Source organism: Euleptes europaea, chromosome 1 (genome assembly GCF_029931775.1).
Source record: "Euleptes europaea isolate rEulEur1 chromosome 1, rEulEur1.hap1, whole genome shotgun sequence".
Taxonomy (NCBI): Eukaryota; Metazoa; Chordata; class Lepidosauria; order Squamata; family Sphaerodactylidae; genus Euleptes; species Euleptes europaea.
Genome location: NC_079312.1, coordinates 20,685,433 through 20,703,755, shown reverse-complemented (window position 1 = coordinate 20,703,755; position 18,323 = coordinate 20,685,433). Strand labels below are relative to the sequence as shown.

The window sequence follows — 18,323 nt, the reverse complement described above, 5'->3', positions numbered from 1 at the left end:
TGAAGATTCAACAAGTTTTCTTATACACAGAGCTTTCTTAACACAATTCAAAACTGTCCTCCCATCCCACATAATGTAGAATTATAGTGACCATTATAAATTATCATTTGCTGCCATTTGATTATGTCCAAAATCTTCTGCTAGAAGAACTGTGCCTAACAGTGCTAACAGTGCTAACAGTGGCCCCAGCTTGTAAACTCCTCTTTGTGATGCAAAACCATTTTATGTTTCTACAGATTCACACTGCCAGTGTGAAAAAGTCATGGATTTGGAAGGCCCTGTGCACTGGCCCTGGATCATAGAAGACTGAGGCTCTGAATGAGGAAGGCTGAAATATCCAATATGGCTTCCTGTATTTCTAAATGCTGGTATTTTCTTTGTAATTCTAGCTTCATCCTTTCCTCAAAAACTTCCAGTTTTTCAATAATTCCATGGAAGGAGTTTATTTTGACGAGAATGGAGACATGGCAGTCAACTTTGATATCGTGAACTGGGTGGCGGCATGCAATCAGTCAATTGTTAGAGTTAATGTTGGGAGAGTAAAGAGACAATCGTCTGCAGAGATCAAGTTCACCATCGATCAGGATGCCATTGTGTGGCCCAGATGGTTTAATGAGGTGGGAAAAAAATTGTTTTCATTTCATTGACATTAATAGCTGTAATCTATTGTTGCTCTCCCCTGGATGGCCCAGGCTAGCCTGATCTCGTCAGATCTCAGAAGGTAAGCTGGATTGGCCCTGGTTAGTACTCGGATGGAATACCAAGGTTTTGTCGAAGGCTTTCACAGTCAGAGTTCATCTGTTCGTGTAGGCCCGTGTTGGCGAACCTTGTCCCATGGCCTTAGCTCAAAAGGGGAGAGATCTATAGCTTCTGGCTCTTTTTCCTTCTGTTGATCACTCTTCTTCCTTTCTTGAAGCAGGTTGGCAGTGTGCCATCCCTGGCCAGTGCCCCAGAGCATGCAGGTCCAGTACAATCTCCCAAAACTTTGCCAGGATTTCTTCCTTAACAAGGGGTCAGGTTCTCCCAATGATGTTCTCACACCATCCCTCCTTCCCCCGTATGGGATCCTTATGCGAACATTTGAATCCACTGCTTCAAATGTCACTGGCATCTTGCCCTTCAGGCCTCTCTGATCTGGTCTCCACCCCTAGCCCTGCTATTGCACAGCAGCCAGAGCACATGTGGCAAAGCTGTGTCTCTGCCATGATACTGTGAACCAACAAGACTGCCTTGGTGTCACATACAGCACTGGAGGTCCAGTTGAGTCATTTCCAAATGGATGAATAATTTCTATAGAGCTCACACACAAGAAAGTATGTTCATTGACATTTTCCTTGAAGTTTCCCTTGACACTCATTCTCTTGATGCTTAGATCCTGCCTCGTTCTAGGTGCACCGAGAACTGTCCACCTGGATACGCCAAGGCAATTAAGGAAGGAGAACCTCTCTGCTGCTATGATTGTGTTCCATGTGCGGAAGGGACAATCTCCACTTCAGAAGGTAGGTCTTGCACGAGTGCCCCACTTTGAGGGAGGGGGCGGGACAAAAATGATGCTTTCTTCCCAGCCTCAGTTTCTCCTCTGTAGCTCACCTAACCAGTCATTCCACTGCAGTCAGGACCACATATAAAGTGCCTTATGCCAAGTGAGGCTTTGGGAATCATTGGCCAGAACTATCCACACTTTGCTTGGCATTCATTGGCCATAGTTTGAGGGCTATATCAGAGGTCTGACAGGGTTTTGGCTGGGGATGCTAAGGATTAAGCTCAGGACCTTCAGCAATGAAGGAGTGCAATCTGGCTATGAAATTGCCCCCAACTCCATCTCTATCATGAGCTGTTACTTCCTGATTTCTCTCTCCTCCCTATCTTGTCCTGCTTTCCCAGCCTGTAAGTATTCACTTCCAGATATATATTATCAATTAATGGTTGTAAAGCAGATGGGGTGATACTGAATTTAATATTTCTTTTCAGATGCAAGTCATTGTTATAAATGTCCAGAAGATCAGCATCCAAACCAGATCCGAGACCAATGTGTTCCCAAGCATATAACCTTCCTGTCCTATGAAGAACCTTTGGGGGTCATCCTAAATGTCGTTACTCTTTTCTTCACACTAATTACAAGTTTTGTTTTGGGAATCTTCATTAACTACTTAAAGACTCCCATTGTCAAAGCCAACAATCGGGACCTCTCCTACCTTCTCCTCGTCTCCCTCCTGCTTTCATTTCTCTCTTCTTTTCTCTTCATTGGTCAGCCCAGGAAGGTGACTTGCCTTCTCCGACAAACTGCCTTCAGCATCATCTTCTCCATCGCCGTCTCTTCTGTGTTGGCTAAGACTGTCACTGTGGTGGTGGCCTTCATGGCCTCAAAGCCAAGTAGCAGGATGAGGAAATGGGCAGGGAAGAGCTTGGCAAACGCCATTGTCTTTTCCTGTTCCAGTATTCAAGTGGGCATCTGCACTCTCTGGCTGGCCAGCTCTCCCCCCTTCCCAGAGGCTGACATGCACTCCCAGCATGGACAGATCATCCTGCAATGTAATGAAGGGTCTGTCGCCATGTTTTATGCTGCCCTCGGCTACATGGGCTTTCTGGCTGCTGTCTCCTTCATGGTGGCTTTCCTGGCCAGAAAACTGCCTGGGGCATTCAATGAAGCCAAGCTGATCACCTTCAGCATGTTGGTGTTCTGCAGTGTTTGGGTGTCCTTTGTGTCCACTTACCTGAGCACAAAGGGGAAATACATGGTTGCTGTGCAGGTCTTCTCCATCTTGGCCTCAAGTTTGGGGCTATTGGGATTCATCTTTCTTCCCAAATGCTACATTATTATACTGAGGCCTCATCTGAATATAAAGGAACACCTAATGATGAAACATAATGGCCTCTTTAAAGGAAGTGGATGAGCATGTGAATGCAGAAGTGAATTTACATCTACAAATATGAGACCCTGATATTTTGAGAGGAGGTGTGGGAGCATCGGCATGTAATGTTGATTGTCACAGGTCCAATCCCCAACATCTCCAGTTTAAGGGATCAGGTCCCAGATGATGTGAAAGACCTGTGACTCAGACCATGGAGACATGTTGCCAGTCTGAGTACACAATACTGACCCCAATCGATCAATGGTCTGACTTCCCGAGCGTTTGTGTTCATGTGTATTCTTCTAGTGGCAGGAAGTGCCATCAAGTCACAGCTGAAACTGCAGCTGCAAAAGACAAAATAATCTCTTAGCTGTTCTTGAGGGGGCTGACTCTGACAGCCTCAAACAGATTTCAATCTTAAGCATCTACAAAATGATTCAGGTATGAATTTGAGCAGATGTGTCAACTGAGGTCAAAAGGGAGCTACTGATGGGGAAATTTTATACCCAACTTGAAAGGAGTCCTTGCCAAAAGAAATATGCAGAGTCGAGTTTTTATTCTATAAAAATTATTTATTGGTTAACCGAGTCCATACCTTAGACCTCCTATGTGATCCTAAGCAATGGCCCCAAATAAAGGATGCCACCCTGATTATAGGGTTGATATACTCATGAAACCATAGTTTACATTCCAAGGACAAGGGAGAGGGAAACTAAGGGAGTCTTTATTAACACAAGAGGGAGACTCAAGGATAGATGGTCCCATACATGGTTATTAGATAAACAAAGAGAAGAGGATGTGTAGACACTCTGGCATCTTAGAGTCAACAGCTGGTTCCTCTTAAGCTTATTAAAGCAGACACTGTTATCCAGGCTGACGGGGGAACAACTTGTCATTACTACCCTGTGGTCTTCTGGGTCTCTGATCAGTTCTGAGACTCTCATGGCCTTGACCTTGGAACGGACTGACTTGGCATTTGGACTTTGCTTTCGATAGCGACCCTCAAACTGCTCTCGGACCACACTACCTGCTTCTGGCCCTCAGGTCTGCTGGCATTCAGGACTTCTATGGACACTGTAGTCTTATTAAGCACAGATGGGTCTTCTGTTTGCATTGACCAAAGAATTCCACCTGCCAACTTTGGCTCCACGCATGGGGCGGATCTGGCAATACTAATGCTCGTGTCCAATGTGCTTTTCTTTTCCCTCTTGCTTTTCCTGTAGCCCATTGGAGGAGATGTGGGTGGGTGTTGCTGGCTACCATTGCACAGCCTCACTCAGGTCTTGCAAACTTAGGTCCATGGCTTCTTTTATGGAGTCAATCTATTTCATATTGAGCCTTATTCTTTCCTGCTGCCTTCAACTTTTCCTATCATGATTGTCCTTTCTAATGACTGTTGTCTTCTCCTCATGTGGCCTCCGTTTAGTCATTTTATCTTCTAGGGAGAGTTCAGGCTTGGTCTGATCTACAACCTACTGATTTGGCTTTTGGGCAGTCCACGGTATTTATAAAACTCTCCTCCAAGGCCACAAGTCAAAGGAATCTACTTTTCTTCCTGTCAGCTTTCTTCATTGCCTAACTTTCACACCCCCATACACAGTAATAGGGAAAACTATGGCATGAATTAACTTAATCTTGATCACCCATCCTTACACTTAAGAATCTTTTTTAGCTCCTTCATGCCTGCCCTTCCCACTCTCAATGTTGTTCTGATTTCTTGGTTGCTGTCTCCCTTTTCGTTGATGATGGAACCAAGGAACAGAAAGTCTTGAACAATTTCAGTTTCCTCATTGTGCCCCTTCAGTAATTCCCTGCTAGTCATTACTTTTGTCTTCTTGATCCCTAGAAGATAAAATGACTAAATGGATGTTCAGCTGTAGTCCTGTTTGGGCACTTTCTGCTTTAGCCTTCAGCAGTATTTATTTCAAGGCTTCCCTGTTTTCTGCCAGTACTGTGGTGCCATCTGCATGTCTCAACATAAGAACATAAGAGGCACCTGTTTGGCCACTGTGTGAACAGACTGCTGGACTTGATGGGCCTTGGCCTGATTCAGCAGGGCCTTTCTTATGTTCTTAAGAAAGGCCATGCTGGATCAGACCAAGGCCTATCATGTCCAGCAGTCTGATCACACAGTGGCCAACCAGGTGCCTCTAGGAAGCCCACAAACAATACGACTGCAGCAGCATTATCCTGCCTGTGTTCCACAGCACCTAATATAATAGGTGTGCTCCTCTGATCCTGGAAAGAATAGATATGAGTCATGACTAGTATCCATTTTGATTAGGTCACGAATACCCCTCTCCTCCAAGAACATGCCCACTCCCCTCTTAAAGCCTTCCAAGTTAGCAGCCATCAGACCACATCCTGGGCCAGAGAGTTCCACAATTTAACTGTGTGTTGTGTGAAGAAATATTTTCTTTGCCTGTTTTGAATCTCTCACCCTCCAGCTTCAGCAGATGACCCTGTGTTCTAGTGTTAGGAGAGAGGGAGAAAAGCTTCTCCCTGTCCACTCTCTCCATACCGTGTTTGATGTATGCCAACTAACCACATAGCTAGTGGAGTGGACTGTGCTTGGATGATCACGCTCACCACAATCAGTTTCAGTCACCCATTTTTTTGTGTGATATGTAAGGATACAGTAACATAGGCAGGAGGGGACCCCAGAGTCCCAATGCCAGCAGGAATGGTGAGGCTAGATGGACTATCAGGCAGCTCCATATGGTCATAATGTTTGAGAATAACTAGTGCAGTTTTAAACATTCATACACATCAAAATGGAACAGCTTTGTATTAAATTCCTTAAAGGTCCCGTGTCAAACTGTGAAAGCGTATAGGACAAAAGTGCTGAGTCTCATAGGTACATCTATTCCAGCCTGGCACCTGCGCATGGAGCCACACAGTGTCAAGGATGCTGAAGAGGTGGCACTTGCCATTATAATGATGAAAATCATGGTGATTTACTGTTCCTCTTACCAACACTCAGGAGCTTTTTCCTAACATCACCTTTGAAGATAATTGCATGAACATCAGAATCAAGAAGAGCGCTCAGCGCATGGTGATTTGTCGAATGGAATTTGAAACAGCTGGTGCATAAGTATCTCCTGAGGACCTGGGCTGAGATTTAGGGCAGCTGGGGGTGGGGAGCTGTGCTGTTGTTAGATTCAATATCCTCTTGGATCAGAATCCAGCAATAGGCTTCATCTGTATAAGTACAGTCTCTGCATTGCTGATGTGGCAAGAAGTTTTGTAGTTAGCTGAAAATGGGAAGGCTTTAGCAGGCACACCTAGGATGCCGCTGCTGCTGCTGCTGCTCTCTGGGCTGCTGCCCCATCTCTCCTGCAGGGTTCGGAAGGCAAAGTGCCCCTTCAATATGATCAGTGATCGAAGAATCCCCCTGAACTATTACAGGCCAGGAGACCTGGCCATTGGTGGAATCACTTCTACAGCAAAAGCTGTGCTTGAGTCATACGTTTTCTCCAAGCCTCCCTCTACCAGTCTTCTTGCGTAAGTAATGGAGTGTTGATGGATTGCATGATCCTCAATCTGATGCTGCTTTCACGCTCTTTTTGCCATGGAAGGTCCCTGTTTTCTGGGATCCACCATGGGGAAATTCCTTTATTTCAAGCTCATCCGACCAAAGATCTTGAGCACAACATACATAAGACATAAACATAATTTACAACATCATAAAATATTAAAGACACACATAAGATGAAATAAAATTCACGACATCATAGAATGTTAACATATTGTAAACAATATGGCTTTAAAATCTTAGGATTCATAAGTCACTTTAAAATTACAAATATAACAATAGATAAATAGTTTTATGGGGATAGCAATGAGGTCAGTGCATTGATAATATTTCTACCTAGCACATGATTTAACTTTATTATGCCTTTAAACACAGGACTATTGCCAAATATCTGGCAACACCTCTAGTTATTTCTGGGTCCGTGTCTCCCTGGGAAAATCGTGTCCCTCGTTTGTCTGATTGGCCACTGTGAGAAGCACAATACTGGAATTGATGTCCATTTGGTCAGATCCAGTAGAGTTCTTATGTTTCCATATTGTCTTATGAACAGTGAGCCACCCAATTTCCAAACCTGTTGCTAAACCTGCTACAACTGGTGAACTCCTTCTCAATTGTAAAGTGTGATAGTCTGTTGAGGACCAAAAGCCTTGGTCAGTGGGTTAGATCATTCTTTAGGATCATATAGATATGAAATACCAGTGCTGCGTTTCTTCTTTTCCCCCTAGAACTGCCCAGTCAATCACAAGAGCAACCATGCCTGTTATAAAAAGAAAACATCATTTTAAGCATTGTTTATCTTTAAAGGAGAGAAACTGGCCCAGTCAACTTCCTAGCACCTTTACTTCAGAAGAGACCCAGGTCAAAATCCAAGGGAGATCTCGGCCAGCCTCTTGGTTATCATTTCAACCTTGACTGGCTTGTTGTGAGGACTAAATGGAGAACCGTAAGAACAGAAGGAGAATAAGAGTGCTGTTGGATCAGACCAATAGCTTCTTCGGTTCAGCCTTTTGTCTCACTCAGTGCCTGACCGTAAGCTCTGGAAGACCTAATAGCAAAGCCTCCCCTTATGGTTGGATCCCAGCAAACAGAGCTCAGAGGTAGGCTGCCATGTATGCCCCTCTGGGGTCCCTGGATGAAAAGCGTAATAGATCTATGGATAGAAGCCAGTGGAGGATGGACTGGTGCAATAAATATATAAATGATTATTCAAGGAATGTAGTGTAGGCAGAGGAGAGCCTTCAGCGCGCTCAGGCAATAATCGCTGAAAATATTTCCAACTGTTCTCTGACAGAAAGGAAGCCTTTCCTGTTCTGCAGAGATCCATGGGTGTTTGAAATAATATTTTCTCATGAATATATGAAGCTGCCTTATACTGAATAAGACCACTAGTCCATCCAGGGTCTCAGGCAGAGGTCTTTCATGCCAACTACTACCGCACCCTTTAAACTAGAGAGGACGGGGACTGAACCTGGGACCTGATGCTCTAACACTAAGCCAGGGAGGTCCCAGGGATGTTTCATCTGTCTCCAGACCCCTTATTCGATACCTCCTCAACTTGCTCTAGCATGGCTGAAGATGGAAGCGAGAGCCACAGCAAATTATTGCAGGGTCTTTGCTTGGGGGGACTGCCTCATTTCTCAGTGGGGTCTAAAATGGATGGAAACTCAGGGTGTCCTCATTATCAGCAGAAACATATTGCCTCCAGTTGCTAGGCACCTTTTTGTGTGCGTGGATTTTCCTGTATGTGACCTCCTAGCTGAATAATGTTTTGCAAAATGTTTGTCTACATACAATGAACACCTTCTAAATATATCAAACTGGCTCTAGCCTCCTTGAACTACCTGGCCATACTCACTGTCTTAGTAGATGAAGAGAGTTTTTTTCTCATGATAATTTGACCATAACAAACACTGAAAGAGCTAGAGGGATATGGGGCAGGCAGAGCTGCGCAAATCAGATTAACCGAGTTCAAAACCAGATGAAATGTAACCATACGTATTATGTTACAGTATACGTGGGCTGGTATATTCAGACCTCCTGCCCTTCGCGTTTGCTATTGAGAAAATCAGTAAACAACCCAGGCTCCTACCCAACATCTCTCTGGGGTACAATGTCTATGAGAACTATTTGAATGCACGAATTACTTATGATGGAGTGGTAGATCTGCTCTCAGGTGGACAGATGAATGTTCCAAACTACAGATGTGGAAGACAAAGTAATATCTTGGCTGTTCTTGATGGGGCCGAATCTGTAACCTCCCACCAGATTTCAACCATCTTAAGCATTTACAAAATACCTCAGGTATGAATTGAAAGGAATGGGTGGGCTGAGTCTAATTCCACTCCAGAGAGGACTATAGGGAGGTATTGAGTACCATAAAGAGACTCTAGAGACAGAAAATGATTTTGAATGGAGTTGAACATGATCTGAGGGAGGTTTTTCTTCCTCCCAGGAACCAATGGCTTTCCAAGCAACAGCAAGAAAACCACTATTTTCAAAGAACATCGTTAAGAGTGGAGGAAGTAGGGTTGCCAGCTCCAGGTTGAGAAATACCTGGAGATTTGGGGGGTGGAGTCTGAGGAGGGCAAGGTTTGGGAAGGAGGGATTCGATGCCATAGAGTCCAATTGTCAAGCAGCCATTTTCTCCAGAGGAACTTCTTTTCTATTGCCTGGAGATCAGTTGTAATAGCGGGAGATCGCCAGCCTCCACCTGGAAGCTGGCAACCCTAGGAGGAAGACATTTACAGATTTCAGAGCCAGACACCATGCAACCGTGTGATCAATGAACATCACTGGTGATAAAGTCGAGAACCTACTAAACCTGCTGTGAAGCCAGGACAAGCCATTCAGTGTTAGCTTTTGCTTAGCATCACTATTCTCCATTTTGAATGCTTAGAAAACTGCTGTTATAATTGTAGAGGCCTAGCAGAGACCATGAAAAACAAGATGCATCTGCAGCCTGTTACCAAGCAGATAAGACCGTGCAAGGCTGAACCAGCCAGCATACCAGCCTAACTGGGAGATAGTTTTCATCTGTGGGACGTTGGGAGGGGGGAATAATTTCACTCTTCATTCCTAGGACCCAATCCAGCTTGAACCGGCCTGAACCATCTAAAGGTTTCTTTGAACCACTGTTTCTGAAGTCAGGGGTCATCTGACTAAGGTTTAGATTGCCATACGTTTAGCCATGCTTATTCTATGTCAGCCATTATTGACTATTATCATCACCTGAACTGCTTTAGCACGTTACTCTGTTCACATACAGCAATGCCACAATGCAAGAAACTAAGGCCTGAACCTGCTTAGCTTAAGAATAAGGAACTTCAGCTATGTAGTAGAGTTGTAAGTATAACCAGCAAGACTGTTATTTTCTTTGCCAGTGTGTCTTTAAGATTACTGTACTCGCATTTTAATTACTTTTGCTTTTTTAATTTCTTAATAAACCTTTTTCATTTAAAAGGTGGGTTGAGTTATTTGACCTGACACGTTTCGTTACAACATGGCTGGGGCTCGGGAGAGGGCGGCCAGTCGGGACACCTGCCTTTTATAGCACTGACCCAGTGGGGAGGTGGAGTCATTTTGCTCCCCTCCCGAGTCCATCCCTTAACATTTGACGTATAAGGTAGCCTGATTCCCCACTTTGCAGGAACCATAATGTGCCTCTGAGACAGTGTCTACATCCACATTTACATTACAACGGTGAGCATTTTGTTAATGATTGATGATTATAGATATATGAAACGAGAAACGCCTGATGGTCAAGCTGGCGTCAGAAAAGGAAGAGGCACTACAGATCATATAGCAAATTAATGTTGGTTACTGGAGCACACGAGAGAATTTCAGAAGGAAATCATCTTGGGTTTCATAGATTACAGCAAGGAAGCGACTTGGCGGCACTGAACACAGACACACATAGATTAACAAATATGTTTTTGTCCTCACTACAAGACCAACACTAGTCTCTTCCTTTCTCTGGTAGATCAGCTATGGGTTTGTTAATCATGTGCTCAAAGATGAAGCTCAGCTGCCTTTTTTCTACCGGATGGGCCCAAAGCAAGATTTATATTTCATGGGGATTGTCAAGATGCTGCTGCATTTCAGATGGACGTGGATCGGTCTCCTTGCTCCAGACAGTGACAAAGGAGAAAGATTCCTGAGGACCTTGTCCCCTTTGATTGTCAAGAGTGGGATTTGTATTGCCTTCAAGGAAAGCATCCCAGAATTGAATCTCAAAAGCAATAAGTTAAGATTCTGGATTTATTCATTTTTCATGCAGAGAAACTTTAGTGTAGTCGTTTACTATGGGGACTCTCACTCCATGATTATTCTGGGATCAATGATCACATTTGCTGAAAAAACAAAACAATTCATTGTGGGGAAAGTTTGGATCACAGCAGTCTTGCATGATCTCAGCTTGAGGTTCTTTCTCGACTATTTTGATAAACCTCACATCCATGGTTCTTTTTCCTTTTTGATCCAGAAAAACACAAAAACCAAATATGACAATTTGAAGTCCTTTCTCTCTACCCTCAGTAAAATTGGAAAGGGAGCATTTCGTTGTTCATATTCAAACCATGTACTGTCTGTGAAAGGCGGGAGTAGATGCAGAGAGAAAGAGGGATTACAGCCACCATCCCAAGCTGAGCTAGAAAGTATCCTGTCTCAAGACAGCTACAGCATTTACAACTCGATCCAGGTGGTGGCACATGCCTTGAATGTGGCCTACTTATCCCGATCCAATCGGATGTCAAGTGGAGGCTGGCTGGGACTCCAGAAGTTGAAGCCATGGCAGGTATTCCTTCTCTTGTGCTCTCTGAGAATTTCTGTCAATTGGCCAATTGTACATTCATACTCTGAGAAGATTTTACATATAGAGGCAACATGAAATCTAGCCCATTTCCAAGGTAAAGATGTTCCTGATCCAGCTCAGCCTGAAGAGTCCCCTAAGACCCACCCTCCATTGGGTGAGGTGTATTTGAACTGTAAGTGTGCAGGGAACATGTAGCAGAAGCAGCTCCTGACCTAACCATCTTAGGATTCAATATGACATATGACCCAGAAACACAAACATGGATCCACACTGTTCATAAGGATCAGGGAGTTTTTTAGCATGGTGATAACCTCAGAAGAAGGCAAGAAGGCCATACCCAAGCGCATTAGGCATAAGGATAGCAAGATCATCTATACAGTTTATAATGGAGGCTGTTGGATGATACGAGCTCTGTGTTGCTGCCAGAGTCACATGACTTCCATCCCAACCACATTTACTTATGCCTGGACAAATAGTACTATGAAGATGCAACAGGTTTTTCTTATACACAGAGCTTTCTTAACACAATTCAAAACTGTCCTCCCATCCCATGTACTGTAGAATTATGGTGACCCTTATAAATTACTACTTGCTGCCTATTGATGACGTCCAAAATCTTCTGCTAGAAGAACTGTGCCTCACTTCGTCCAATGCTAACAGTGGCCCCAGCTTGAAAACTCCTTTTTGTGATGCAAAACCAATTTTATATTTCTACAGATTCACACTGCCAGTGTGAAAAAGACACGGATTCTGAAGGCCCCTTTCACTGGCCCTGGATCATACAAGACTGAGGCTCCAAATGAGGAAGGCTGAAATATCCAACATGGCTTCCTGTATTTCTAAATGCTGGCATTTTCTTTGTAATTCTAGCTTCATCCTTTCCTCAGAAACTTCCAGCATTTCAATACTTCAATGGAAGGAGTTTATTTTGATGAGAATGGAGACATGGCAGTCAACTTTGATATCGTGAACTGGGTGGTGGCATGCAATCAATCAATTGTTAGAGTTAACGTTGGGAGAGTAGAGAGACAATCATCTGCAGAGATCAAGTTCACCATCGATCAGGATGCCATTGTGTGGCCCAGATGGTTTAATGAGGTGGGGAAGAAAATTGTTTTCATTTCATTGACATTAATAGCTGTAATCAATTGTTGCTCTCCCCTGGATGGCCCAGGCTAGCCTGATCTCATCAGATCTCAGAAGCTAAGATGAGTTGGCCCTGGTTAGTACTCGGATGGAATACCAGGGTTGTTATGCAGAGGAAGGCAATGTCAAACCACCTCCGGTAGCCTCTTGCCTTGAAAATCCTACTGGGTTGCCATGAGTCAGCTGTAACTTTACGGCACATTACACACACACACACAAACACACACAATCAATTGTCAGTTACTACACACGATACAAAATTGAAATACTTTCTGTCAATGTTTACCATCTAATAATTCAAGGAATAAGAATGGCAGGGCAAAATGTGATGGAATACACATTTGTGGGGTGGTCAACAGCAGATCTTATTCATGGTGATTGCCAGGACGGCGCAGGAAGCCTTCACTTGCTCTTCCATGCTAGACTTGGGCCATTGCCAGGATGCTGCCCTGAGTTGTCCCATGGCCTTAGCACAAAAGGGGAGGGATCTACAGCTTCTGGCTCTTTTTCCTTCTGTTGATCACTCTTCTTCATTTTTGGGAGAAGGTTGGCAGTATGCCATTCCTGGCCAGTGCCCCAGAGCATGCAGGTCCAGTACAATCTCCCAACACTTTGCCAGGATTTCTTCCTTAACATTCTCCCAATGATGTTCTCACACCATCCCTCCTTCCCCCGCATGGGCTCCTTATGCGAACATTTGAATCCACTACTTCAAATGTCTCTGGCATCTTGCCCTTCAGGCCTCTCTGATCAGGCCTCCACCCCTAGCCCTGCTATTGCACAGCAGCCAGACCACATGTGGCAGTGTCTCTGCCACGATACAGTGAACCAACAAGACCACCTTGGTGTCACATACTGCCCTGGAGGTCCAGTTGAGTCATTTCCAAATGGATGAATAATTTCTATAGAACTAACACACATGCACACAAGAAAGTATTGTCATTGACATTTTCCTTAATATTTTCCTTGACACTCATTCTCTTTATGCTTAGACCCTGCCTCCTTCTTGGTGCACCGACAGCTGTCCACCTGGATACGCCAAGGCGATTAAGGAAGGAGAACCTCTCTGCTGCTATGATTGTGTTCCATGTGCGGAAGGGACAATCTCCACTTCGGAAGGTAGGCCATGCACGAGAGCCCCACTTTGAGGGAGGGGGGGGACAAAAATGATGCTTTCTTCCCAGCCTCAGTTTCTCCTCTGTGGCTCACCTAACCAGTCATTCCACTGCAGTCAGGACCACATATAAAGTGCCTTATGCCAAGTGAGGCTTTGGGAATCGTTGGCCAGAACTATCCACACTTTGCTTGGCATTCATTGGCCAGAGTTTGAGGGCTGACATGGTTTTGACTGGGGATGCTAAGGAATAAGCTCAGGACCTTCAGCAATGAAGGAGTGCAATCTGGCTATGAAATTACCCTCAACTCCATCTCTATCATGCTGTTACTTCCTGATTTCTCCCTCCTCCCTATTTTGTCCTGCTTTCCCAGCCTGTAAGTATTCACTTCCAGATATATATTGTCAATTAATGGGTGTAAAGCAGATGTGGTGATACTGAAATTAATATTTCTTTTCAGATGCAAGTCATTGTGATAAATGTCCCGAAGATCAGCATCCAAACCAGATCCGAGACCAATGTGTTCCCAAGCATATAATCTTCCTGTCCTATAAAGAACTTTTGGGGATCATCCTAAATGTCGTTACTCTTTTCTTCACACTAATTACAAGTTTTGTTTTGGGAATCTTCATTAACTACTTAAAGACTCCCATTGTCAAAGCCAACAATCGGGACCTCTCCTACCTTCTCCTCATTTCCCTCCTCCTTTCATTTCTCTCCTCTTTTCTCTTTATTGGTCAGCCCGGGAAGGTGACCTGCCTTCTCCGACAAACTGCCTTCAACATCATCTTCTCCATCGCCGTCTCTTCTGTGTTGGCCAAGACTGTCACTGTGGTGGTGGCCTTCATGGCCTCAAAGCCAAGTAGCAGGATGAGGAAATGGGCGGGGAAGAGCTTGGCCAACTCCATTGTGTTTTCCTGTTCCGGTATTCAAGTGGGCATCTGCACTCTCTGGCTGGTCATCTCTCCCCCCTTCCCAGAGGCTGAGATGCACTCCCAGCATGGACAGATCGTCCTGCAATGTAATGAAGGGTCTGTCGCCATGTTTTATGCTGCCCTTGGCTACATGGGCTTTCTGGCTGCTGTGTCCTTCACGGTAGCTTTCATGGCCAGGAAGCTGCCTGGGGCGTTCAATGAAGCCAAGCTGATCACCTTCAGCATGTTGGTGTTCTGCAGTGTTTGGTTGTCCTTTGTGCCCACCTACCTGAGCACCAAGGGGAAATACATGGTTGCTGTGCAGGTCTTCTCCATCTTGGCCTCCAGTTTGGGCTTACTGGGATTCATCTTTCTTCCCAAATGCTACATTCTTATACTGAGGCCTCATCTGAATACAAAGGAACACCTAATGATGAAACATAATGGCCTCTTTCAAGGAACTGGATGAGCATGTGAATATAGAAGTGAATATAAATCTACAAATATATTTTGAGAGGAAGTGTGGCTCAGTGGAAGAGCATCTGGTAGCATGCTGAATGTCCCAGGTTCAATTCCCAACATCTCCAGTTTAAGGGATCAAGTTCTAGGTAATGTGAAAGACCTGTGCCTCAGACCATGGAGACATGTTGCCAGTCTGAGTAAGCAATACTGACCCCAATGGATCAATGGTCTGTCTTCCCGAGCATTTGTGTTCATGTGTATTCTTCTAGTGTCAGAAAGTGCCCTCAAGTCACAACTGAAACTGCAGCTGCAAAAGACAAAATAATCTCTTAGCTGTTCTTGACGGGGCTGACTCTGACAGCCTCAGATTTCAACCTTAAGCATCTACAAAATGATTCCGGTATGAATTTGAGCAGATGTGTCAACTGAGACTAATTCCAGTCCAGTGAGGTCAAAAGGGAGCTACAGATGGGGAAATTTTATACCCAACTTAAAGGGAGTCCTTGCCAAAAGAAATATGCCAAGTCGAGTTTTTATTCTATAAAAATTATTTATTGGTTAACCGAGTCCATACCTTAGATTTTCTATGTGATACTAAGCAACGCCCCCAAAATACAGGATGCCACCCTGATTATAGGGCTGATATACTCATGAAACCATAGTTTACATTCCAAGGACAAGGGAGAGGGAAACTAAGGGAGTCTTTATTAACACAAGAGTGAGACTCAAGGATAGATGGTCCCATCCATGGTTATTAGATAAACAAAGAGAAGAGGATGTGTAGACACTCTGGCATCTTAGAGTCAACAGCTGGTTCCTCTTAACCTTATTTAAGCAGACACTGTCATCCAGGCTGACGGGGGAACAACTTGTCATTACTACCCTGTGGTCTTCTGGGTCTCTGATCAGTTCTGAGACTCTCATGGCCTTGACCTTGGAACGAACTGACTTGGAATTTGGACTTTGCTTTTAATAGTACCCTCAGACTGCTATCGGACCACACTACCTGCTTCTGGCCCTCAGGTCTGCCGGTATTCAGGACTTCTATGGACACTGTAGTCTTATTAAGCACAGATGGGTCTTCTGTTTGCATTGACCAAAGAATTCCACCTGCCAACCTTGGCTCCACCCATGGGGCGGATCTGGCAATACTAATTGGAAAAGGAGAGTAATGCTCGTGTCCAATGTGCTTTTGTGTTTTCTTTTCCCTCTTGCTTTTCTTGGAGCCCATTGGAGGAGATGTGGGTGGGTGTTGCTGGCTACCAGATGCATTGCACAGCCTCACTCAGGTCTTGCCAACTTAGGTCCATGGCTTCTTTTATGGAGTCAATCTATTTCATATTGAGCCTTATTCTTTCCTGCTGCCTTCAACTTTTCCTATCATGATTGTCATTTCTAATGACTGTTGTCTTCTCCTCATGTGGCCTCCGTTTAGTCATTTTATCTTCTAGGGAGAGTTCAGGCTTGGTTTGATCTACAACCTACTGATTTGGCTTTTTGGCAGTCCACGGTATTTATAAAACTCTCCTCCAAGGCCACAAGTCAAAGGAATCTACTTTTCTTCCTGTCAGCTTTCTTCATTGCCTAACTTTCACACCCCCATAAGCAGTAATAGGGAAAACTATGGCATGAATTAACTTAATCTTGATCACCCATCCTTACACTTAAGAATCTTTTTTAGCTCCTTCATGCCTGCCCTTCCCACTCTCAATGTTGTTCTGATTTCTTGGTTGCCGTCTCCCTTTTCATTGATGAACCAAGGAACAGAAAGTCTTGAACAATTTCAGTTTCCTCATTGTCCCCCTTCCGTAATTCCCTGCTAGTCATTACTTTTGTCTTCTTGATCCCTAGAAGATAAAATGACTAAACGGATGTTCAGCTGTAGTCCTGTTTGGGCCCTTTCTGCTTTAGCCTTCAGCAGTATTTATTTCAAGGCTTCCCTGTTTTCTGCCAGTACTGTGGTGCCATCTGCATGTCTCAACATAAGAACATAAGAGGCACCTGTTTGGCCACTGTGTGAACAGACTGCTGGACTTGATGGGCCTTGGCTTGATTCAGCAGGACCTTTCTTATGTTCTTAAGAAAGGCCATGCTGGATCAGACCAAGGCCTATCATGTCCAGCAGTCTGATCACACAGTGGCCAACCAGGTGCCTCTAGGAAGCCCACAAACAAGACGACTGCAGCAGCATTATCCTGCCTGTGTTCCACAGCACCTAATATAATAGGTGTGCTCCTCTGATCCTGGAAAGAATAGATATGAGTCATGACTAGTATCCATTTTGATTAGGTCACGAATACCCCTCTCCTCCAAGAACATGCCCACTCCCCTCTTAAAGCCTTCCAAGTTAGCAGCCATCAGACCACATCCTGGGCCAGAGAGTTCCACAATTTAACTGTGTGTTGTGTGAAGAAATATTTTCTTTGTCTGTTTTGAATCTCTCACCCTCCAGCTTCAGCAGATGACCCTGTGTTCTAGTGTTAGGAAAGAGGGAGAAAAGCTTCTCCCTGTCCACTCTCTCCATATCATGTTTAATGTATTCCAACTAACCACATAGCTAGTGGAGTGTACTGTGCTTGGATGATCACGCTCACCACAATCAGTTTCAGTCACCCATTTTTTTGTGTGATATGTAAGGATACAGTAACATAGGCAGGAGGGGACCCCAGAGTCCCAACGCCAGAGTGAGCAGGAATGGTGAGGCTAGATGGACTATCAGGCACCTCCATATGGTCATAATGTTTGGGAATAACTAGTGCAGTTTTAAACATTCATACACATCAAAATGGAACAGCTTTGTATTAAATTCCTTAAAGGTCCCGTGTCAAACTGTGAAAGAGTATAGGACAAAAGTGCTGAGTCTCATAGGTACATCTATTCCAGCCAGGCACCTGCGCATGGAGCCACACACAGTGTCAAGGATGTTGCAGAGGTGGCACTTGCCATTATACTGATGAAAATCATGGTGATTTACTGTTCCTCTTACCAACACTCAGGAGCTTTTTCCTAACATCACCTTTGAAGATAATTGCATGAACATCAGAATCAAGAAGAGCGCTCAGCGCATGGTGATTTGTCGAATGGAATTTGAAACAGCTGGTGCATAAGTATCTCCTGAGGACCTGGGCTGAGATTTAGGGCAGCTGGGGGTGGGGAGCTGTGCTGTTGTTAGATTCAATATCCTCTTGGATCAGAATCCAGCAATAGGCTTCATCTGTATAAGTACAGTCTCTGCATTGCTGATGTGGCAAGAAGTTTTGTAGTTAGCTGAAAATGGGAAGGCTTTAGCAGGCACACCTAGGATGCCGCTGCTGCTGCTGCTGCTCTCTGGGCTGCTGCCCCATCTCTCCTGCAGGGTTCGGAAGGCAAAGTGCCCCTTCAATATGATCAGTGATCGAAGAATCCCCCTGAACTATTACAGGCCAGGAGACCTGGCCATTGGTGGAATCACTTCTACAGCAAAAGCTGTGCTTGAGTCATACGTTTTCT

General features: G+C 44.5%; 1 protein-coding gene across 1 annotated transcript; it reads left to right on the top strand.

The window, feature by feature from the left end:
- Window positions 1–6,141: 6,141 nt before the first annotated feature.
- Window positions 6,142–17,941, top strand: LOC130473219 (vomeronasal type-2 receptor 26-like). The gene is made up of 7 exons (XM_056844749.1): window positions 6,142–6,356; window positions 8,397–8,688; window positions 10,367–11,179; window positions 12,068–12,295; window positions 13,336–13,462; window positions 13,919–14,622; window positions 17,831–17,941. Exons 1-7 carry the CDS (start codon window positions 6,142–6,144, stop codon window positions 17,939–17,941), a joined length of 2,490 nt encoding a protein of 829 aa, XP_056700727.1.
- The last annotated feature ends 382 nt before the right edge of the window (window positions 17,942–18,323 follow it).